The sequence below is a fragment of the Mesoplodon bidens genome, assembly GCF_964165515.1.
Source record: "Mesoplodon bidens genome assembly, chromosome: 2".
NCBI lineage: Eukaryota > Metazoa > Chordata > Mammalia > Artiodactyla > Ziphiidae > Mesoplodon > Mesoplodon bidens.
Genome location: NC_138177.1, coordinates 125,158,132 through 125,182,894, shown reverse-complemented (window position 1 = coordinate 125,182,894; position 24,763 = coordinate 125,158,132). Strand labels below are relative to the sequence as shown.

General features: G+C 36.0%; 1 protein-coding gene across 1 annotated transcript in view; it reads right to left on the bottom strand.

Moving 5' to 3' along the window:
- The window catches only part of PTGER3 (prostaglandin E receptor 3), a 77,710-nt gene that overhangs the window by 32,126 nt on the left and 20,821 nt on the right, over positions 1-24,763 (bottom strand). Inside the window, exon 2 of the mRNA XM_081225602.1 lies at positions 9,547-9,726. Within this exon, the coding sequence (XP_081081728.1) occupies positions 9,547-9,726 (180 nt within the window). The remainder of the gene's footprint in view (positions 1-9,546; positions 9,727-24,763) is intronic.

Below are 24,763 nucleotides of genomic sequence, written 5' to 3'. Positions count from 1 at the left end.
CCAGATGTTTCCCTCTAGAGAAGTACAAACTATAAACATCAATACTGCATTCCAGTAATAGCTTCAAGAATTGGCTTAAAGCATCATTAATTTTACATTTGTAAGAAGGTCTGCAGGTGTATGCCTTGCATTTTACTGAAAGTTTCAATCAATAGGTCCTCCTTGCTGCTTTCATTCTAAATAGCAACACAAAACTATAGTACAGGCAGAAGTGTAAAAATATATTTATCCATATACATAACATAACATAAAGTCATGTAACAGAAAGTAACTGGAAGTTAGATTCTAACCATTTTAGAGATTGCATTTTTCAGGTGAGGTGTAATTTATTTTAATTGATTTTTTAAATAGTTGGTTTTAAATCTCTCTTGCTGGATCAACACAAGGCAAAACTAAAACTCTGTGTAAGGCTAATGTGTCATTGGATAACTTGTAATTCTTTTTCAAAAAATGATCCTTTCATTTTTCAACCTGTTTTTGGCAAGTAACCTATATTGCCCCTATTCTGTTTGGGATTGTGTTGTTCTTTTCCCCACATGATGGCAATTTTTAAAAATTATTTCAGTTCCTTTTAATAATTCTACCCCCCATTATGTTTATTTACTATTATGGGCATTATGCTGATTGACTATTATGGGCATGTCATTCCTTGACATGAGATGTCAAGGAATTTTGGTATTCACAGGGAAGTAATTATGTTGATTTAGCTGCGGTTTTCGATTTTAGTTTTCAAACCAAACATGGACACTTGTGAGGTTCCTTGAATCACAAAGATTCTCTCACAGTGAGAATTCTTAACCTGTGTGTATAAATTTCCAAGACATCTGTAGACAGACTCTAGGAGGACTGCACAATCTCTGACACTGTAAAAAAATTCTCTGTGCTTTTTGTGAGAAGGGGATCCAAAACTTTCACCAGACTATCAGAGGGGTCTCTGACCCCACATTGTTTAAGAACCAGTGTTCCACTGGGTACTTCTAGTTAAATTTAATTTTAAAAGGCCTCAATGGGTTGTGATGGTTTCAGAATTATTTTCTTCCAATGTTCTTTTCAAAATTGAATTCAAACAACCTTGCATGTTACACTCAAAGACTTCTTTTTAAAAATTGCATAATAATATTAAGCATAAGCACTGATTATCCATAGACCTTCCCTACTTTGCCTCAGAAATTTACAGTAAACTAATGAGTACCTTTGTTTTCATTTTAATTTTGTGTCAGATTTGTGGTTTAAGTTTTTCAACTTCCCATTTCATGCAAACTAGAGTTTAAATGTCAGTTATAGAGATCATGACTTGAACTCTGTCAGCAAAATGTATGGTAATAGCTCTATACCTGAGGTACTACAGACTGGCACGAACTCAGAAAAGCACAGACTGTAAAGAGACATTTGCCCCAGGTTTGACTGCTCTTTGATAAAAATTATGTCTCAGATTAAATAAAGCTCTTACAACTCTGTAACACAGATCAGACATGCAAAAATTCCATAAAAGACAGAATTTGGTAAATCAGTTCTCTCTTACTAACGCACCTTGCCTGGAAATGTGAACTTTATTAAGAGGAATTATAACAGATTTTCGAGGTCCTGAGAGAAATGGACCATCTTTAGATATCCCTTTGAGAGATATATAACCCTAGGGCCTCTTATCAAGAACAAAATAGGGATTGGAGGCATCAATAGAAAGATGATACTTTCTAAGAAATTGTACCTCTTTGTCTGTGAATAGGTTTATGTGATTACAGAAGTGGATCAGGGCCCATGGTGATCAGGGCACTGCTGTAGTGGTAGTGCCACATTTTTGTGCAGTCAGACACAAACTGGCATTTTAATGCCTGCTTCCTTGAGAAATGCCAGAATGGTGCCTGTCAGGACCAAGATTCCACAGATGGCCTTGTCCTGAAAACCCTCACACATAGCTTCCTCCTAGTGGCCATGGCCCTTGCCCTAAGGCAGAGGGTCCCAACTAGGGGCCAATATGTCCTCCATGCTGCATTTGGCAATGTCTGGGGGCATTTTTTATTGTCACAACTAGGGCGGTATTACTGGCATCCAGTGAGTAGAGGCCAGGGTAGCTGCTAAACAGCTTACAATGTACAGGACAACACCCCACAACAAAAAATTATCTGCCTCAATGTGTCAAGAGTTCCATGGTTCAGAAATCCTGCCCTAAGGCCAAGTCACTTTTCCCCACTCTGTGAGATTACAGAGATATGCACGATTCAGACCCACACTTTTTACAGGGCCACTAGAATTTAGTCAGTTTGAATGCCTTGGAAATTGTACTGCTTTGGGCAGAGTGGAGTGAAAAAATATCCTAAAATGTGCCTCCACCTTCCTGGTTAATACCAACTCCTTTCTCCAAAATGCAGATTAAATGTCAACTCCTACAAGAAACTATTTCTTATTTCAGCATCACCTCCCCCATATGCTTTCATTACCATAGGCTTACCCCAATAGCAGCTCTGTTCAAATGATTTGCTATTCCCCTACTAGATTATAAATTCATTGAAAGCTGGGTTTGTTTGTTTGTTTTTTAAAGCCCTGTGTTTTAGTGCCTACCAGAATGCTTAGCCCATAATTCGTACACAACAAATATATGTTGAAGAAAATAACAAGTCTGAAGGATTGGCTTGGATTCTGAGTACCTTCCTCCAAAATAGGTTTACTCGAGACTGTTTTAGGTGAGCACAACAACCTCCTAGGTATCTAAAGATGCCTGACTCCTTGTCCTCTGAGAACATGAAACTGGGCAATGTCATTCCATGGCATGTAGGTTCATCAGCGTTGTAGTGGAAATTCTTGGTGTACCAGAAGATAGCCATGATGTTTACCTCAAATGCTACAAGACAAAGACTGTAGAGATCATAAGATCTGGTCGGGGGCTTCCCTGGTGGTCCAGTGGTTAAGAATCCACCTTCCAATGCAGGGGATGCAGGTTTGATCCTTGGTCGGGGAACTAAGATACCACATGCCACGGGGCAACTAAGCCAGTGTGCCGCAACTATTCAGACTACTGAGGCCGTGTGTGCTGCAGCCTGTGCGCCACAACTAGAGAAGTCCATGTACCACAACAACAAAGAGCCCGTGTGCAGCAATGAAGACCCAGTGCAGCCAAAAAAAAAAAAAAAAGGTTTGGTCAGGGGTTTATGGCAGAGCTCTCCCTAAATGCCTTTTCTTAGGAGGAAGGAGGGTGAGCTCGGTGTGTTACTTATAATGAGCTTGGCTTTGCAATCTATGTTCTACAGAATTTCTCCCGTCACTGAGGGAGGAAGAAGTAGAGTTGAGCTGAATAAGCACATGGAATAGGGTAGTGGGGTAGCCCAACACATCTCTATTAGTAATCAGCTCACATCAATACACAGGTACAAGTCTGCTGAAGGAGCTGACTATGAACAAGGGCAATTCTTATGTTAGCTGCCTGTAGATTATATTCAAATCCACAAGAAAGTAGAACTAAGTTTAGAATAATTTATAAATGTGCTTTTGTATTAAAAACAAAAATTCTGAGATTATAACATGACTAGGTATCATATTGAAAAGCACCTCTCGGGCTTCCCTGGTAGCGCAGTGGTTGAGAGTCCGCCTGCCAATGCAGGGGGCATGGGTTCGTGCCCCGGTCTGGGAAGATCCCACATGCCACGGAGCGGCTGGGCCCGTGAGCCATGGCCGCTGAGCCTGCGCGTCCGGAGCCTGTGCTCTGCAACGGGAGAGGCCACAACAGTGAGAGGCCCGTGTACCGGAAAAAAAAAAAAAAAAAAAAAAAAAGCACCTCTCAAGTTTATAGCACATCAGTGATAATTTGTACTATATGTTATTATGGAATATAAAACAAAATGATTTAAATGTTACAGATAGGATGATGCTATTGCATTACATTGTGCTGTTATTTTGACAAAGCACATCAAATAGGATTTTAGCAAAATGCTTAATGTGATTATAAGTAAAACATTCCTGACATGAGTTGGCATCAGGAAAGAAAGACAGGGACATTTCAAAACATTTGACTTTATTTTCCATTGACAAGCACAACATAAATAATGTACATTTGTTAAGTACACAGACTAGCTATGACTAGAATGCCATCAAAATTCTGATGTACTTTTCATAGTCTCTTTTATTTTTTGTCTCCACCATATTGAAGACTACCCTTAAAAACATACTGGAAGATATGTTTAAATACACTTAAGATAACTAACTACATAAAGGTGACAACAGTATACCTTCCCATTTAACCAAGTGTGTAGGGATGGGATGCTGAGTAGGAGAGGTGGAGAAATGTACACTTTCTATACTGAGCTTTTCATGATTGATTAAAGTGCCAATGATTTCAATTCTTACTTAGATACATTTTGAAAATAATATATTCATTTGTTGTAAACAGATCAAAATAATCAGTGCCTATTTTTAATTTGTTTCCTTAAAGAAATGTTCAACTTTATGCTATTTGTACAAAATTGTTTGGTTAAAGAAGAGGGAGAAGGTAAGATATTTCATATGTATGCAGGAAGATTGGGAAGAAAAAGAGTTTAGCAGTCAGTGATGACTTGAGTGAATTTAACGTTCACTCTTACAGAAAAGAACACTGGCCACTCCTCGCTTTGTCCTACTGATGCTTAATTATGAAAAGATAAATGTGGCCTCTTCTTCTCCTTGCTTCTGTGAAATGGCCTAAAAGGATGAAGAATCTTGACAAGTTAGAAATACACAGGTTTTCCTTCACTTCTTTCTCTTTGTTCTCTGTCCCACCCTCCATGCTGGCTCCATATGAGTGTCCTCTCAAAAGCTGAAAGAACATTGAAGTCCATCAGTAAGTCATACACATTTTCTCCTGCTGAACATTAGAGCTTTGATTTCTACAGCAACTGAAAACCATAGAAATAAACTATTTTCAAATAACTATTAAAGTCTGGTGATTGGCTAGCTTTTGGCTAGATATCTGATTCACTTTAATTAAAAAGCCAAAATATTCTAATTCTAAAACAATTAAAAAAAGAATTTAAGATCTGCTTTAAAAAATTTAGAAGTGCTATCATCTCTAAAATGCTCAAAAAGCCTGAAAAGGCTAATTTGTATCTGATGGTAATCTCTTTCCTTCTTATCTTTACTCCCATAATAAAATTATTTCATCAAAGCAGATATTAAAAAGCAGACTCAGACGTTTCATATATTAGGACGTTAGCATATTAGAAATGTGAAACCATTCTCTCTCTTAAAAACAATCCCAGCTTCACCATAGTAAATATTTCTGTTACTTTTTCTCTGTGAGAAAATGGAAAAAACAGGCTGGAGGCAAGGGCACTCGGGGAACAGTCTCGTTCCTAATGAAGAAATAAGCACTCCAGTGGATATTTGAGTTGTTTATGATTTGAAACAGATTGATGTAAAACTTCTGAAAATAAAATAATTTTCATTCTCAATAGATAAAATGTGTGACTTATATATGAATAAATATGGTATATGTCTGATTGAACTGCATTTCTAGAGAATCAAAATGTACTTGGCTTGTGGTATCATAATGTAATGGTTTACAACTCAACTTGTATAAATTATAAGCCTTTAATAGAATCATCACTTTAGGAATTATAAAATAGAGACTATATGGGGGCTTCCCTGGTGTCGCAGTGGTTGAGAGTCTGCCTGCCAATGCAGGGGACATGGGTTCATGCCCCGGTCCGGGAAGATACCACATGCCGCAGAGCGGCTGGGCCCGTGAGCCATGGCCTCTGAGCCTGCGCGTCCGGAGCCTGTGCTCTGCAAGCGGAGAGGCCACAACAGTGAGAAGCCCGAGTATCGCAAAAAAAAAAAAAAAAAAAAAATTGACAATCATTTAAATCTGGCATGATTAAATGCTTGCGCTTACTTAAAATAACTTCATATATAGCATTAGGTAAATTTGATAAATCTTGGGATAACACATTTTGTTTCTTCAATTTAAAATATTTTAAAGATATCCACCATACTTATTTTACTTGAAAAGTAAACTGTTCTAATTGGTTGATGTGTCATCATTCTCTTCTGTGACACAACATAGCGGTATAAATTCACTGTTTGGAAAATCAAAACTGCTTCGTAAAATCTACGACAGCTGACATTACATATATTTCTATATTGAATTCACTCACTACTTTCTATTTAGTTTCCTAGGTCTCTATTTATTTTTTTAACCAATACTGAGAAGTTTTGTAATTCTCATAATTTATGCATGCATTTTTTTCCTGCTCAGATATATGCATGGATAAACTAAGTATATGCGAGTGAATTTAAAGGCCAATGAACTTAAACGTGGAAACTGACATACTCCTCTGCAGTGACTTTAGATGTTTACTTCTTAACCACATCTAGGGCCTCTGAACAACATCTCTGAAATCTAACTTCAGCTATCATCCAAAGGCTGATATCATTTAGGACTTATATTTCTTATCAGGTTTTCCATGTACTAACAAAGGGCTGCCTACATAACAAAACTCACATGCTGCTTACATAATTCTTCCTTTTCCATCTCCTGTTTTTTTTGACAATAATATTATATTTTAAAGTCTCTACTAAAAAGATAGCCTCTTATATCCAGATCTTTCTTCCAGAATTACTTGTTTCAATTATTTACCTATTCATTAATTCTTCTTTTTTTTAACATCTTTATTGGAGTACAATTGCTTTACAATGGTGTGCCAGTTTCTGCTTTATAACAAAGTGAATCAGCTATACATATACATATATCCCCATATCTCCTCCCTCTTGCGTCTCCCTCCCACCCTCCCTATCTCACTCCTCTAAGTGTTCACAAAGCACTGAGCTGATCTCCCTGTGCTATGCAGCTGCTTCCCACTAGCTATCTATTTTACATTTGGTAGTGTATGTATGTCCATGTCACTCTCTCACTTCGTCCCAGTTTACCCTTCCCCCTCCCTGTGTCCTCAAGTCCATTCTCTACATCTGCATCTTTATTCCTGTCCTGACCGTAGGTTCTTCAGAACCATTTTTTTTTTTTTTTAGATTCCTTTTCAAGCTTGTTCAAAAAATGCCATCATCCACAACTACCATGTATCCCTGAGCAGGAATTTGTTTTGTAGTTAAGCATGAGTTTTAGGCTGTTTTGTCTTTATGCATTTCTGTGGTTTGATGAAAAGTGATATTTCTTTGACAATAATCTCAATTACGACTTGGGAGTAGCAGTCTCTTAAATTATTAATACAAATAACGCATTTTGTTATGCAGCAATATGACACTGCACATCTGAAGATAAATTTGTGTTTCTGTAATTAAACAAGCAGAAATCATTCACTTTATCAGCTTGATGGTCTGTAATGGCATGAAGCGCTTCAACCATATTGTGGGGCCCCACCAATGTGCACTTGGTTTTGGCAGATAATGATTCATTCATTCACTGAACAAACAGTCATTGAACACTTTCTATATTCCAAGTGCTGTAGTAGGTGTTGGAAGAAATAACCCAATCAAGCTCATACCACTTGGATCTACACTATGTGTATATCTAAACCTAGGGTCTGAGGACCACTCAAGAGGTAAAACCTATTCACTATAAGATCATTTAAGTACACTTTTTTTCCTGAAAAAAACAGTATGTAGTTTTGTTTCATCCTCCATGAGGTGACCTGTAGGATAATCCAATTCTATGGCATAGAGAGATTTTATAATGGGGTTTTAGTATAGGTTATTTATCATCATTTTTTTCCAAAACCTAGACTAGTGGAATGATCATGAGTTACAAAAGTGCTCCTGGCAGATTTTTTTCTTTTATTTGAATTTTTGAATTATATTTATTCATTTATTTTTTATACAGCAGGTTCTTATTAGTTATCTATTTTATACATATTAGTGTATATATGTCAATCCCAATCTCCCAGTTCATCCCACCACCACCCCATCCCCGCCACTTTCCCCCCTTGGTGTCCATACATTTGTTCTCTACATCTGTGTCTCTATTTCTGCTCCCAGCAGATCTTGCCTTCTCACTCAATTTGACATGGTCATTTAAATTGATTCCTCCTGATTGACTTAGAGTGGTGTACATATTAATCTAATAGATATTTTGTACCTCTTAAAATTAATTCTTCCCCAAATGCTTTCTGAACACAAACACAAATGTAGTTACTATAAAGGAGTATAAATAAATCTCAAGTTTCTTAAAACTAGGAAAGCAGTAAAGGAAAAATCAAATTAAAATCTTCATGAGAAAATGTTAGTAAGTTTGCAAAATGAATGCTCTAAAGAGTATGAAGACCATTTTATGTAGGTCTGATTTGAAAGATTGTTGTGTTTGTTGGGGAAATCTTCTTTTTAAGTGTAATTCTCAAAACTTAATGTAGTGACCTACTTGTGCCAAAAAGATATCAAGCTTAGCTATCAAGGTTTGTACGCATGTAGACCCTGAGAGAAACATTTTAAGAATAAATATTTAGATAGAGCTACTTTGAGAAGAGGGCAGAGAAAGTGCTGTGAGGGATCAATATTATTAATTTACTAATCCTATAAATAGGTCAAACTATGGAAAGTCTTTATAGAAGCTTCAAAATATTTATTGGTCTTAGAATCAGAGTTAGTATTTAAATACCCAAAATACTGAAGAGAATACTTTTGGTGGAAAATCAGGGAAGATAATTAGCCAGAGTACCTATATTTAGTGCTCAAATCAGTCCTTAAATAGCGTTTTGAAAAATCACTTCACTGACTCCCAAGCACAGTTTTACGAATCTTCTGCAGGCTTGTAGGAATTAAAAATGTAATCAAAAGGAAGAACATTTAGCACTTTGGATGGTCACAAACTCTACCATTTCTGAAATAAATGGAATTGACTCTGATTCAGATAATGAATAAACCTAATTACCAACCCAACCAAAACTTAAACTTTGTAAGGTTAGCAGCTAATTTACATATTGAACAATATTTAAATAACATCAGTACTAAGGAACACTGTGGATACATTACAGATTTTTTTTTTATCCTAACTCAACTTTTTAAAAAAGTATAAGAGGAATAAGAGTGACACAGAGAGAAAGAGAAAGAGAGAGAGTAAAAGAGAAAGCAGAAGGCCAAGGTCTTTGAGCAAAAACAAACCTTGTCTTCAACGATCTGTGCGTTAAATTCCCCATGTATTCAGAATACTAGAATATTAACTATTCCCGTCCCGCCCCCATCACAGACCAAGATCATTTATATAGAAAAAAAAGTCTTCACCTAATAAATAATCGCATATTCAGCTACAAATGACAGAGTCACCCAAACACTAGACTGTTATTAATCTATTTTCCTTTTTTTGTGTTTGAATACTTCTGGCACATAGGAGATTATCTATGCTTCTGAGACCATTTAGCCTGATATCAAAAATTCTACTTCAATGCATAAACAGTGGCATGCCAGATATGCCTAAATTCACCGTAAGGTTTAGGGTTATTTGTTGTCAAAAGCTGTGAACATGCAAGTTGATTAAGAGTTCTTTCATGCCTCTGTCTGTGTTATTTCATTGGATAGTGAGATAGTCTGTACTTTCTTTCCATTATTACAGCAGCTGGAGACAGCATTTGCTACCTGGCAAAACTTTTGAAGAAGGATCTTTCTTAGCAGCAGATAAACCCAGGGATCCAAGATCTGGTTCAGTGAAGCCAGGCGAACAGCTATTAAGAAGAGGCTGCACTCTTTCTGCTTTTCTGTGTACATCTTGCAGTGCTCAACTGATGTATGACTGAAGATCATTTTCAACATCATTATCTAAGAAAAAGGGACAAATTATTATTCCAAAGATTAATAAAGTCATATGCAACTCCCCTACATGGTATTTTGCACATAAATTAACAATAAATTGGTTATTGGATTGAAATGATTAATTCAAGCAAGATTTATACTCACAGAACACAGCCCTGAATTATATAAGATATTCCTCTGGATTTTCCCACATTTTTGCCTATTCAACGTGATGCAGATTTTTTAAAAGTACATGTACTCAGGCTCTTGGTTCTTGGGATTTAAGAAGTTAGAAAACAACACATCTCAAAATTAGCCAAAGTCATCTGTCTTGCTGCAGAAAATACCAGGAGGTTGACACCTACATGAGAGCCAATGCTTCAAAAAAACCAAAACATATGTAATCTGAAACTTCAGTAGTTGTAACTGGAAAAAAAGAAAAAAAAAAAAAAACCTAGAAGAAAAAATAGAAGCAAGAAAGGGGAAAATAGTAGTTATATTTTCTTTTTCTTCTTCTTCTTCCTCTTCTTCTTCTTCTCCTTCTTCTTCTTCTTCTTCTTATTGTCATTAGCATTTGCCAAATCCTTACAATTTGCCTGACACTGTGTCAAGTTCTTTATATGCATTTAATAAACAATAGAAGATAAATATTATTGACATCTCCTTTTTACATTTGCAGAAACCAAGGTTTAATGCCGTAAAATGGCTGAGCCAGACTTAAACCCAGGTTCACTGACATACGTCAGACAACATTTTACCTTTTTTTGGTCTCTCCCTGGTCACTGCACACACACTAGAATGTAAACTCCATGAAGGCAGAATTTGGGACTATATCATTTTTTCCTCGCTAGTTCATTCCCAGTACCTAGACCAGTATTTAGCAGAGGGTGTTCAATAACCATTTGTAAATGAATATACGACCCATATACAAATATAATATGACATCTATAACATACATAATGTAAATATACTTATATTTGAATGAATAAATATTTGTGATTTCCGCAGAAGAGAAAAAGATGAAGGTTCAAATGGATCTGGAAAGGTATTCAAGCTCATTAATCATCAGAGAAATGAATATTATGACAGAGTAAGAAACCATTTTACACCCACTAGCTCGACAAAAATGAAACGTGACTTTTGCAAATGTCAATGAGGATGTGGAGCCATGTGAGTGCTTTTGCATTTTACTAGCAGGAGCATGAGCTGCAGCAGCCACCTGGGAAGACAATGAGGCCCGTCTCCGCTGCTGCTGTGCACAAGGCCCACTCCCAAGAGTACACTGCCCCAACTGCTGCACCAGAAGTTGTGTGTATGACTGTTCATTACAGCATTGTTCGTAACAGCAAAAAAAAAAGCAGGAAAAACCAAAACATGGGTTCACACCTGCAAACAAAGAAAGGTGCTGACTTTATTACCAGCTCCTAAACTGGTCTTTCCAGATGTACATGACTATTAAGCACTTGAAACATGGCTGGAGAAAATTGAGATTCTGGGATATGTAATGACTAATGAAATGAAACTATCTTTGATATAGTGTGTTAAATAAAGTACACTATTAAAATTAGCCTCACTTGTTTCTTGTTACTTTTTAAAAAATGACATTACTAGAAAATTTAAAATTATATATGTGGCTTGTATTTGTTGCTCATGGTACATTTCTATTGAACCCCAAATGTCTCTCTCTTAAGACTCACATTTATTTGGATGTTTTGTCCTCAGGTCACACACCCCAGAATGAAGGGGTCCCAACATCCCTGGGCATCCCAAACACCCACATACCTACTATCCCAACAATGGCACTCTCTTTCTTACACAGTCACCCTGGCTCAACACGTCAGAGTCACCTTCGAATCCTTCTTTTGCCTTGTCCTCTGCACTGCCATTTGCTCTTGTTCCAGTCTCATCCTCTCATCTGAATTATAGTGATAACAGACACCCCGATGGTGCAAATAGATGTCAGCACTACACAGATTCTCGGCATTCTAAATCTCGCCTCTGATCAAATCCTCACCAGCTATAAAAACGTCAGCTCGGTCTTACTGGACAGAATTGAGTCACAGGTAATTCTTAAACCAATCACTGGCAAAGGCGATGGAAATTTCCAGATTTGGCTTATAAGACAAATACATTCTCTGGGGCTTACACCCTGGTCCTTGACCAATTTACCACCTAATACCTGAACAAAATTATGGCTCTATAAACAAATAAGAAGAGAAAAATGGGTAGGCATACATTCTGACTCTGTAATTTCTTTCAAAGAAATTTTTTCCAAGGGATTTATTCAATAAAAGGAAAAAGCTGGACAAATAAGTGAATTCTAAGTGAAGAATTATCTAATCTAGTAAGAAACTGCAAACAAATAAATCTCTAGTATCAGGAGTAAAGTTTAATCAAATACAGCCTCTTTGCCTAATAATATATATATGATGTAAGTGAAAAGAACAGAATGTAAGATACTATCATGTATATAAAATTATATTGTTATTACAATTAAATTATGTAAAATATGTAGACTTGCAGAAGGCAATGGAATTATTATTATTAAACAATTATTAAATTATTTAAAATTTTTTATGTACATAAAAACATTTCAAGCAATTTAGGAAAGTCTTTTGTTTAAAGGGAGTTGATTATTCCCTTCATTAATAAATATGAATACACTAAACACACCAAAATTATTTAAAATAAATATATCTACAGTAGTATCTTCTGATGCTGGCTCAGAGCCCTGTGAACTGAACACTACCTCCCACATGTGATGAATGTTAAGGGCCTCGAGATGGGGCGATTATCCTGAATTATCTGGGTAGGCTCAATGTAATCACACGGGATCTTAAAATTTGAGAACCTTTCCAGCTGTGGTCAGAGGGAGATGGGTCCACAGAAGAGCGGTCAGAGAGATGCAGTGTTGCTGGTTTTGAAGATGAAGGAAGGGAGCCACGAGTTAAGGAATTATAGACGACCTCTAGAAATTGAAAGAAAAAGAAAAAAAAAAGCAAGGAAACAAGTCTGATTCTTCTTCAGAGCTTCCAGAAAGTAATGCAGCCCTGTGCATACCTTGATATTAGCCCAGTGAGACCCATGTCAGGCTTCCAACCTACAGAACTGTAAGATAAATTTGTATTGTTTTAAGCCACCAAGTTTGTAATTTGTTAAAGAGCTACAGTAGAAAACTAATACACCCACAGAGTGAGTTCTCAACAAATGCTGAAAAGGGATGGGGAGGTATGAGCTTGAAAACGACTTATTCTCTCTCACAGATAAAACATCCTAGCAATTTTCCTTACTTTGTGCACTTTCTTAGGAAACTTTTTTTTAACATAAATAATGTAAAAGTAAACTTCATCCTAACTCTTATCTAAATTATCTCAATTTCTATATTTGCAACATGTAAAAATGTATTCCTGTTATTCAAGTTACATCAGTTAGAGCTCAGTCTTTGACCAAAAGGTATAAAACTATATTTTCAGTTTAGTTGCCTTTAAGAAAAACACATGCTTATTAATTTTTTCATCTTCTTTTTATAAGATATTGGTGCTAACTTTTTCAGTCCCTTACCTCATCCAATAATTAAATATCTTTGACCACTTACCATCTTTCAGGAAGTGCTCTGAGCGTCATCTAGAATGATTTAAAAACTCACTTAAGTTACATTTTCATTTTCTTTTACAAAATAAAGTATTGGATTTCTCCAACTTTTTATAATCAGGAAAATTCACAAAATTACTTATTAAAATGGGATTTTAGTTATTTTACACAGTCCTTGATTATTTAAAAATTAATTTTTATGTGAGGCTAATAATTTAAAATTATTTTTATTAGGCTAATACAGGTTTCATATGCCTTACATTGGCTAGTTCACTGTAATTTCCTATTGACAATGCAGTGATTATGAAATTATGAAACCAAGCTCTGTAAGCAATAGCTGGCACATGGGAAGAGACATTCGAGCTTTCCCAGAACTCATGAGATGTGTAGTATGAAGATAATTGGAATTAGAGGCAGTGAGCATGATATTGCCATTTCCAAACGGCAGCAGGGATGGAAGTAGAACTCTTAATTCCTTGTTTAATTTTAAACATAAATGCAAGTTAACATCCATGAAAAAAGCAAGGAAAGGAGTCTCCGCTTCTCCTGTAGAGCTTCCAGCAGGGAATAGAGCCCTGTGGACACCTTGATATTAGGTGTCCTATATTAGATGTCCTTCAATTTAAGGAGCTGAACAGTGATGAGAATTTTTTCAAATATATTTTAGACGATCAGACTTTGGGAGCAAAACTTTGGCATCAATATATAGACTTCTGGTAGATTATTCCTATTAGTCCCATTCTACAAGGGAGAAGGGACAAACAAAAACCAGGATGCTTGGCCACCACTGAAGCTATTTTTTCAGCAAACACGCTGCACAATTGCTCCTTCTAAACAGCCTCATATAACAATCTGATCAAGGGAGCCGTGAGACCAGCTGTGGTTAAACAGAGCTTCCCCTCTTCTGTCAGCACCTTCTCCAGGCTCCATGTGACTCTCCCAGGCCTCTTGCCTCTCCTCCAGTTATCAGCAGGAAGAGAGAGTTCTTTTTGTACCGTGATAGCAAGGAACACAACTACATCAGTAACCCCTAAATTCTGCATCCCTGCCTAGTGTCAAGGGCAACTACTTTTCTCCATCCTAAAGGAAGATTTGTCCGATTTGTCCCTTCCCCAGTGATAATGATCTTTTAAATGTACAAAACACTAACCAGGGAGACTTTTTTTTTTTTTTTTGGGTCACACTGCACAGCTTGTGGGATCTTAGTTCCCCGACCAGGGACTGAACCCGGGCCCTGGAAGTGAAAGCATGGAGTCCTAAACACTGAACCGCCAGGGAATCCCCGGAAGATTGTTTTTAATATTCTGCATTTGGATTTTATTTTACTGCAGTAGGATTTAAAAGTACACATTTAAAAACCTTCAGTACTTTATTTCTTGGTTCAAAAACGCCTTGGGTTATAGGCCACATATATCTATTGAAAATGATAAAGAGAAAACCCAGAAAAATTAATTTGTGGGGAGGGAGTAAAATTTTTATTTTCTCTTAGGCTCCATTACATGGTTTTTATGCATTTCCAGATTATTCCTAATATAATATGTAAGAGAACTTTCCTCACAGCCAATTTTTATTTATGATGTTTTGTTTTCTGTAATCTCCGGTTGTCAGGCTATGGGAGAATAACCTGCTCCACTGGAAACTCCCTGTATAGTTTGATAAATGTGCTACATTATAATACATTGAAACCAGTCTGGGAGCTTTGAACCACTTAATCACATAATTTGAAGGACTTTCATAAGAAGAAGTTTCACTGTAGATTTAAGAAATAATTGTAGTCTTTTCAATCTGGTTACAACTCTGTTCTCAGATTGCCAAATCATCTCAGCATTCTAGACTGTTTCAGAAGCTTCTCCTCTTTATCTAATCTGGAAAAGTTGGAAATAAACAGTTCATACACATTAAGAAAAGTTACTAGAAGTTACATTACTTCATCTTTACTATTATGCAATTTTATCAAATGTTTCAAAACAACAATGGACTAAGAATCAGAAGAAGCAAATCCTACCCTGGCTCTGTCACCAATTATGACTTTAAGCAAGTCATTTACTCTCTGTACTTTATTAAATTTACTAGTAAACCATGGGGTTGGACTGGGTGGTCTCTTACATATACTTCTATGGCTAAATTTTTTCTGATGAATTCTGGGGCAAAACTGGAAAATGAATAAGGATTTAATTTGAAAAAGAAAATAAACTGAAAAGTAAAAGATGTGGAACAAAAGACAAAACTCTTCTGCAGGAAAACCCCAAATGTGTTTTTTGGGAAATGGAAGAGAGAGGAAAACTACAAAGTTAGAAAGTGGACAGTGTAAGAAGACAAGGGACAAGAATTCATGAAACTTTAGGAGGAGATATTTTAGAAGTTCAGGCTTAGGGAAACACACTGATCAAGAGTTAAAGACCTGCCATAAATCTGACTCAGCTCTGCTTCTAGTTTGGGGATAAGTTACCTAACTTTGAATCTTGATTTCTCTTCTTCTCTAAAACATGATTAATACATGCTTACTAAGCATCTTCTCCATCTAGTAGTGCAGTTGCAAAAATTAAAATGAGGTAAGGATAATTAACACCTTCAATCTACACAGCATACCTCTCCCCAAGTCCCAGGCTACTGCACTACTGTATAGGTTTCTAGAACAGAATGCTTTGAGGTTCAAAGAAAGAATAGGGGACACTTAGGGGAATAGTGCAAGGAAATGAATGTATGATCTATAAGTCTGCTTTCCTTAAATTTCTACCTAGTAGAGTTATATCAAAAAAACCTTCAAATTTGCACTTTAAAAATATTTGGTAATGCAGAATTATTATCCAGTCACTACAGAAAGGAACTCAAAATTGTAAAGAAGGCTGCAGCCTGCCACCACATTATTTGGTACCTAGGAATTACTTTCTTCTCTCAATTAGTATGAATTGTAAAATCTGTGTGGCTCAGTATAGCTCAATACATATGTCTAGAAAAATATTTATTTTTCTATTAGAATAGTAAAAAAATGTCAGTAACAAGTATTCAAATTCTGGCTGAAAGGGGGAAGGCAAAATCTACTCTATAAAAACATTCATTTCTTGGATTATGGATGATAGATTAGCTTTGTAATACTCATTTCAGAAGAGGTATCTTTATTATATTTCAAACTTTTGTATCTCAGGTGTCAAGAGAGAGTCTAGACAACATGTCTTTGTCAAGGTTTAAGGAACATTAATGTTTAAAATGTTTAGAATTAGGATAGTTTTTTTTTCTTCCAAAATATAGTTTCATTTAAACCCAAAATGCTCTATCCTACTATCTTACACTCAGAGAGAACCACAGTATTAGTGACAATTAAGAGCAGCTAAATGGTTAAGGAAGGAATCAGAGATGTGGGCTAAGTTTTGTGTGCAGGGATATTCTCCTCAATATAAAGAAAATTAAAAACTTAAATGGCCAACAACAGGACAATGTTCAAATTATGGAACATCTCTCAATGTGCATAATATATAGTATGTTTTCCAATGTTAACATTTAAAATCATGTTTTTGAAGAATATTTAATAATGAAGAAAAGTTCAGGATGTTAAAAGTGAAAACAAATGTTTATTACATAATATAATCCAATTAAAAAAAACAATTCTTTGTGTATATATAGAAAAATACTAGAAGCAGTTACCTCTGACTAGGAAATTAGGGTGATTTCTATTTTCTTATCTATATTTTTCTTTGTTTTCCAAATTCTCCACAACAAATGTGTTATTTTCACACTTCGAAAAGAAGCATTAATATTAGAGTACTTGAAAGCTTAGGTATAAAAAATAACCTACTATATAGTTTATTGGTAAAATTTTAGCATCACAATCCATCCTAGAACCATCACGTGGTCATTTTAAGTTGAATTCTTAGGTAGTCAATGTGTGACTAATATAACAACTAATAGGTAAACAGTCTGACACTCTTACAATGGTTCAAAACATTTAACTTAATAGAAAATTCAGTTTGGTTTATTAAAGGGAATGTGATGTTTAGTGGTAAAGTACTGGCATCTGAGATTCGTAGACAGTACAGCCATGATATGCAAAAGCATCCCCTCCTGTGCCACAGTAAGTATACAACACAGGCTAATACTGTGATTCTAACCTGATATAACTTCTTATTTAACTTTGTTTTGTGTCAAAATGACACTCATTTTTAGATCTGTGTTGTGGGAGAACTTTACCTCATAGGGGGATCCAAATAGACACATGATGTGCTTGGGATGGGCACTGGGTAAATATGGGCACACTGGGATCTCTTTTTGAATCCATGATCCCCAGCCTCCTTATCTCATTCCCTAGGTAGCTCACCTCTCCCTCTCTCTCTCTCTCTCTCTCTCTCTCTCTCTCTCTCTCGCGCGCGCGCGCGCGCGCGCGCACACACGCGGGCTTTCATTCACCACAGTGGCTATTTTACACATTTTCTACTGTCCTAATTCACATCACAGAAAAAAAAAAAAAAGCTGTTTAGGGTCTTTTCACCTTCTTAGGACCAAATTCAGCATCTGTAGCTCTCCATTCCTCCTTTCCTCTTGTTCAAACAGAAGATGTGTCCTGTCTCCTAGCTAAGACCAACCTCTGTCTGTGCCCTGGATCCTATCTTTCATGAATGTTAGAAGCCTTATTTTCTCAATTATCTCCTTCCTCTTTTATCTTTAACTTTTGGCTTTTTCCCATTATCATTTTAACATATCTAAATTTATCTTACCTTGAGAAAATAAAACGTCTTGTGGAATTCTTACCTCCCTACACATACTGCTCCAGAAGTTACAGCTGAACTTCTCCAAAGAGTTGTCTATCCTCTTTATCTTCAAGTTTATTTCTAAACCTACTATAGCCTGACCTCAGTGCCCATAAATCCTCAAGAAGGGCTTTTTGAAATCCACCAGACACTTACCAGCCTTTCTTGAAACATTCTCTTCCCTAAGATTCAAGTTGCCAAATAAGTTCAGGTTGCCATTACCCAAATATTCTCAAATATTCAGATTACCATTTGTTCTGATTTTCTTACTAATTTTCCTGGTACCTCTCTGAGTGCCCCTTTGCAGTCTCCTTTATGGCTCCTATTTCTCCATCCGTTCTGAACGTGTTAGCATTTTTCAGTCCTATATCATATAATGGGAGGGAGCTTCTACGCATAAACTCATTGGGTGATTTCTTCTAGACCAATAACTTCAAAACCCATCTATGTGCTCTAGGCTGTACCTCTTCTCTGAGCTCCAGATTGATTGATTTAGCTGCCTAAAGCCCAGATCTTCCTAGATGTCTCACATCAAATTCAGCAGGTTCAAACTGAAATCATTATCTTCTTCAAAGCTGCTCCTCCACTAATCTTCTCTGTCTCAGTAAACCCAGTCCCCTGAAACAGAAACTGAAGAGTTATCCTTGGTTCATCTTGATTTATTTATCTCTGTATGCTCCTCTCTGTCTAGCTTTTGCTCTCTCATTCCACCTCATTAGTCATATTCCTCACATCCAATGAATCACAAATTCTCCAATTAACTTCTTAATACTTTTAAAATCTATCACTTCTTTCATTTTCACTCCCATTGACCCTAAATTCAGACCATCATCATCTCTTATATAAACTACCACAGTAATCTATTACATGATTCGTTAGCTTCCATTCTGGGCCCCTCCGTGCTGTTTACAAGATGTTGCTGAAATGAAAATTTGACTGTGTTATTCCACTTTGAAAAGATTTTTCAATGGCTTTTAATTGCCCTGAGTATAAAGTCTAAACCCTTTAAAATGGGCATTGAAGGCTCATTATCATTTGGCCCCTGTAGAGCTTTCTAGCTTAAATTCTCACCATTTGTTACTCCCACATCTATATTCCAATTCCTTTGAACTTCTTTGAGTTCTTTAAAAGTGCCAGTTCTTCTTTCTTCTAGACTTTTATAAATGTGGATCCCTAGGTCCTATAACTCTCACTCTCCTCTTCTTTTCTTGACTAATTCCAACTTATTTTTTGTGTATATTTGAAAAATCAATTTATCTGCTGTTTCCCCTGCCAAAAGCCTAGCAGATAATTCACAATATGTACTCCCAAAATTCTTGACTACTTTTTTCACTCCTACACACTTTATATTGTTGCTTAATTGCCAGCCTCTTCAGTAGATGAAAATTGTTACAAGAGTAGGGCTAACTTCTATCGTTTTAGGTATATCTCAGGACAGGCCTAGCCCAGAATATATTACTCTGTAGATTTATAAATAGTTTTGAGGGACTTCCCTGGTGGTCCAGCAGTAAAGAATCTGCCTTGCAATGCAGGGGATGCAGGTTCGATCCCTGGGCAGGGAACTAAGATCCCACATGATGCAGGGCAACTAAGCCTACATGCCACAACTACTGGGCTTGTATACCTCAGCTAGAGCCTGTGTGACACAAACTACAGAGCCCATGAACTCTGGAACCCACACACCACAACTAGAGAGCCCACATGCCCTGGAGCCTGTGTGCCACAGCTAAGGAAGAGAAAACCCACACGTCACAACAAGAGAGAAGCCCGTGCACCACAACAAAGACCCTGTGTGCCACAATGAGAGATCCTGCATGCCTCAACAAAGATCCTGCATGCCGCAACTAAGACCCGACACAGCCAAAAATAAATAAATAAATAAATAAATAATCTTTTAAAAATAAATAAATAGTTTTGAATTAACAAATGAATGAATAATAATAGTAGAGTGTATCCTATCCATTTGTGGGTAACAGATTTTAGTTTCACTTAATGAACAAATTCACTAATATTTATCCTTTTTCAAGACTCTGGTCTCTTTTTTTCCTTTCTGTTATTATAATTAGCCAAGATGACAGCTTCAATTTAGGTATTAATAGAACTAAGCACATCTTATTACTCATAATTTTAACTAGAATGTTCATAGCTACAGCAGTAACTTGGAAGAGGCTGGAGAGTTGGGCTATAAAATCAACAGAAGAAGCAAATATTTAGAATAAAACAGAGGTGTGGGTAAGATGATGGAGTAGGAAGACACAGAGGGTTAGGCAAAATGAGAAGACAGAAGAATATATTACAAACAAAGGAACAAGACAAAACTTCAAAAAAAAAAAAAAACTGAAAGAAATGGACATAAGCAAGGTACCCAGTAAAGAGTTCAAGATAATGATCATAAAGATGCTCAACAAACTCAGAAGAATGGATGAACATAGTGAGGATTTTAATGAAGAGTTAGAAAATACAGAGAAGAACCAAACAGAGGTGAAGAATACAATAACTGAAATAAAAAATACACTAGAAAGCATCAAGAGTAGAGTAGATGATACAGAGGAAAGGATCAGTGGACTGGAAGACAGAGGAGTAGAGATCACTCAAGCTGAACATAAAAAAAGAAAAAAAGAATTTTAAAAAATGAATATAGTTCAAGAGACTTTTGGGACAACATCAAGCATCCCAACATTCACATTATAAAGGTCCAAGAAGGAGGAGAGAGAGAAAAAGACAGAAAACTTATTTAAAGAAATAATAGCTGAAAACATTCTTAAACTGGGAAAAGAAACAGACATTCAGATCCTAAAAGCACAGAGAGTCCCAAACAAGATGACTCCAAAGAGGTCCACATGAGGACACATTATAATTAAAATGGCAAATATTAAATATAAAGAGAATCTTAAAAGTAACAAGAGAAAAGCAATGAGGTATGTACAAGGAAACTCTCATCAGACTATCAGCTGTCTTTCTGGTAGAAAATTTGAAGGCCAGAAGGGAGTGTCATGATATATTCAAAATGATGACAGGAAAAAACTTACACCCTGAAAGGCTATCATTCAGATTTGAAGGAGAGATAAAGAGTTTAGTGGTGCTAACAGAGTTCAGCACCACTAAACTGGTTTTACAAGAAATGTTAAAGGGACTTCTCTAAGAAGAAAAGAAAAAAATCACAATTAGAAACATGAAAATTACAAAAGGAAAAATCTCATTGGTAAAGGCAAATATACAGCAAAGGTAGTAGATCAACTACTTATAAAGCTAGTAGGAAGGTTAAAAGACAAAAATAGTAAAATCATCTATATCCACAATAAGTAGTTAAGGTATACACAAAACAAAAAGATGTAAAATATGATGTCAAAAACATTAAAAGTGGTAGAGGGTAGTAAAAGTACAGGGTTGTTAAAATGTGTTTGAACTTAAGAGGTCATCAACTTAAAATAATCATGTATAACATAATAAACATGAACCTTGTGGCTATCACAAACCAAAAACCTATAATGGATACACTCACAAAAGAGAGAAAGGGATTTAAACATAACACTAAATAGAGTTATCAAATAACAGCAGAAGAGAGCAAAAGAAGAAGAAAAAAAACCTATAAAAATGACCAGAAGACAATTAACAAGTGTATCTATCAATTAATTTAAATGTATATGGACTAAATGCTTCAATCAAAAGACATATAGTGGCTGAATGAATTTAAAAAAAAAGACCCATATATATGCTGCCTGTAAAAGACACTTCAGATCTAAAGACACACATGCAAATGGAAACAAAAAGAAATGTGGGGTAGCAATACTTATAAAAGGGACAAAATAGACTTTAAAAAAAAGACTGTAGCAGAGACATAGAAGGACATTACATAATGATAAAGGGATTGATATAACAATTGAAAATGTATATGCACCCAACATAGGAGCACCTAAAAACATAAAGCATATATTAACAAAAATAAAGGGAAAAATTGACAGTAACACAATAATAGTAGGGAACTTTAGCACACCACTTATATCAATGGATAGAACAGCCAGACAGAATACTGATAAGAAAGCACTGGCCTTAAATGACACATTATACCAGATGGTCTTAATATATATAGATCATTCCATCTAAAAGCCACAGAATACACATTCTTTTCAAGTGCACCTGGAAAATTTTCCAGGATAGATCTCATGCTAGCCAAAAAACAAGTCTCTATAAATTTAGGAAAACTGAAATTATATCAAGCATTTATTCTGACCACAACAGAATGAGACTAGAAATCAACTAGGAGAAAAAAGCTGCAAAAAATACAAACACATGGAGGCTAAACAAATGCTACTAGACAACCAATGGGGGACTGAAGCATCAAAGAGGAAATTAAATTCCTGGAGACAAATAAAAATGGAAATAGAACAATTCAAAATCTGTGGGACATAGTAAAATTAGCTCTAAGAAGGAAGTTTATAGCAATGCAATTCTATCTCAGGAGATAAACAAAAGAAAGTCTAAAATAAACAATCTAAACTTATACCTAAAGGAAGTAGAAAAAAAAGAACAAACAAAACCCAAAGTTATTAGGAGGAAAGAAATAATAAAGATTAGAGAAGAAATAAATGAAATAGAGACTAAAAAAACAATAGAAAACAGAGTCATCAATGCAGAGAAAAATAGGTTGCCAGAAGAGAGGGAGGTGGGAGCACAAAATAGTTGAAGGGGATTAAGAGGTACAAACCTCCAGTTATATAATAAATAGTAACAGGGATATAATATACAGCATAAGGAATATCGTCAATAATATTGTAATAACTTTGTATGCGACAGATGGTTATTAATGTATGAAAATGTCAAATCATTATATACTGCACCTAAAACTAACATAATATTGTATGTCAATTATATTTCAATAAAAAAATAAATAAAAATCAAAGAAGTCTAAAAATAATAAATGCTGGAGAGGGTGTGGAGAAAACCCTCCTACACTGTTGGTGGGAATGTAAGTTCGTATAGCCACTATGGAGCACAGTATGGAGGTTCCTTAAAAAACTAAAAACAGAGTTACCATATGATCCTGCAATCCCAATATTGGGCATATATCTGGAGAAAACTATAATTCGAAAAGATACATGTGCCCCAATGTTCATTGCAGCACTATTTACAATAGCCAAGACATGGAAGCAACCTAAATGTCCAAAGACAGATGAATGGATAAAGCAGATGTGGTATATATATATATATATATATATATATATATATATATATATATATATATATATATATACATACAAAGGAGTATTACTCAGCCATAAAAAAGAATGAAATAATTCCATTTGTAGCAACATGGATGGACCTAGAGATTATCATGCTAAGTGAAGTAAGCCAAAGACAAATATCATGTGATATCACTGATACGTGGAATCTGAAAAAAAAAAAGATACAAATGAACTTATTTATAAAACAGAAACAGACTCACAGATTTAGAGAATGAACTTATGGTTATGAGGGGGGGAAGATGGGGGGAAGGGATAGTTAGGGAGTTTGGGATCAACATGTACACACTGTTATACTTAAAATGGATAAACAACAAGGACCTACTGTATAGCACAGGGAACTCTACTCAATGTTGTGTGCCAGCCTGGATGGGAGGGGAGTTTGGGAGAGAATGGATACATGTAACGTATGGCTAAGTCCCTTTGCTGTGCACCTGAAACTATCACAACATTGTTAACTGGCTATACTCCAATATAAAATAAAAATATAAAAACAAAACAAAACAGAAATAGACCCACAGACATAGAAAACAAATTTATGGTTACCAAAGGGATAGGGGCAGGATAAATTAGGTTGGGATTAGCATAAACACACTACTATATATAAAATGGATAACCATCAAGGACTTACTGTATAGCAAAGGGAACTATACTCAAAATTTTGTAATAACCTATAACGGAAAAGAATCTGAAAAATAATATATAATATTCTTTTAGTATTAGCATGGGAACTTCCTGACATTATTTTCTTTTTCCCAACACAAAACACTCCCTTATAAAATTTACCAGCTTTCTTTATAGTTAACTCTCGTTCTGTTGACTATAAATAGGGGCTAGGTAATTGTGCAATGCCAGATCCACAACTTGAGGGGAGTAAAGTGTCACACAGTGGCATCCTTTTTCTTTGACATTAAGAAGAACTTTCTATGATTTCCTGATTGTGACAGGAAGCTCAGCCTCCAATGCCTCAACCTTTTTAAAGAGAACTGTGTTAACTGGGTTTAACTTCCACTTTTATTGCTTGGCCTTTGTGAGGGGGGAAAGTGACAACCAAAATTTTTTTTTTTTTTTTTTTTTTTTTTTTTTTGCGGTACGCGGTCCTCTCACTGTTGTGGCCTCTCCCGTTGCGGAGCACAGGCTCCGGACGCGCAGGCTCAGCGGCCATGGCTCACGGGCCCAGCCGCTCCGCGGCATGTGGGATCCTCCCGGACCAGGGCACGAACCTACGTCCCCTGCATCGGCAGGCAGACTCCCAACCACTGCGGCACCAGGGAAGCCCCAAAATTTTTGATGACTATCCTTTTGGGTTTCCAAGTAGCAGCACTGAAGATATTGATTCCTGCAACCCACTCACCTTCCAGGTTTGCTGTGTTAACAGATATGGACGTATATTGTAACCTGACTTACAGTAAGTACTGTGTAAGTATTAGTTGTTATTGTTTTGGTATTATTAATATTCAGGTGTTAAATATAATAAAAGGAAGCATAAAA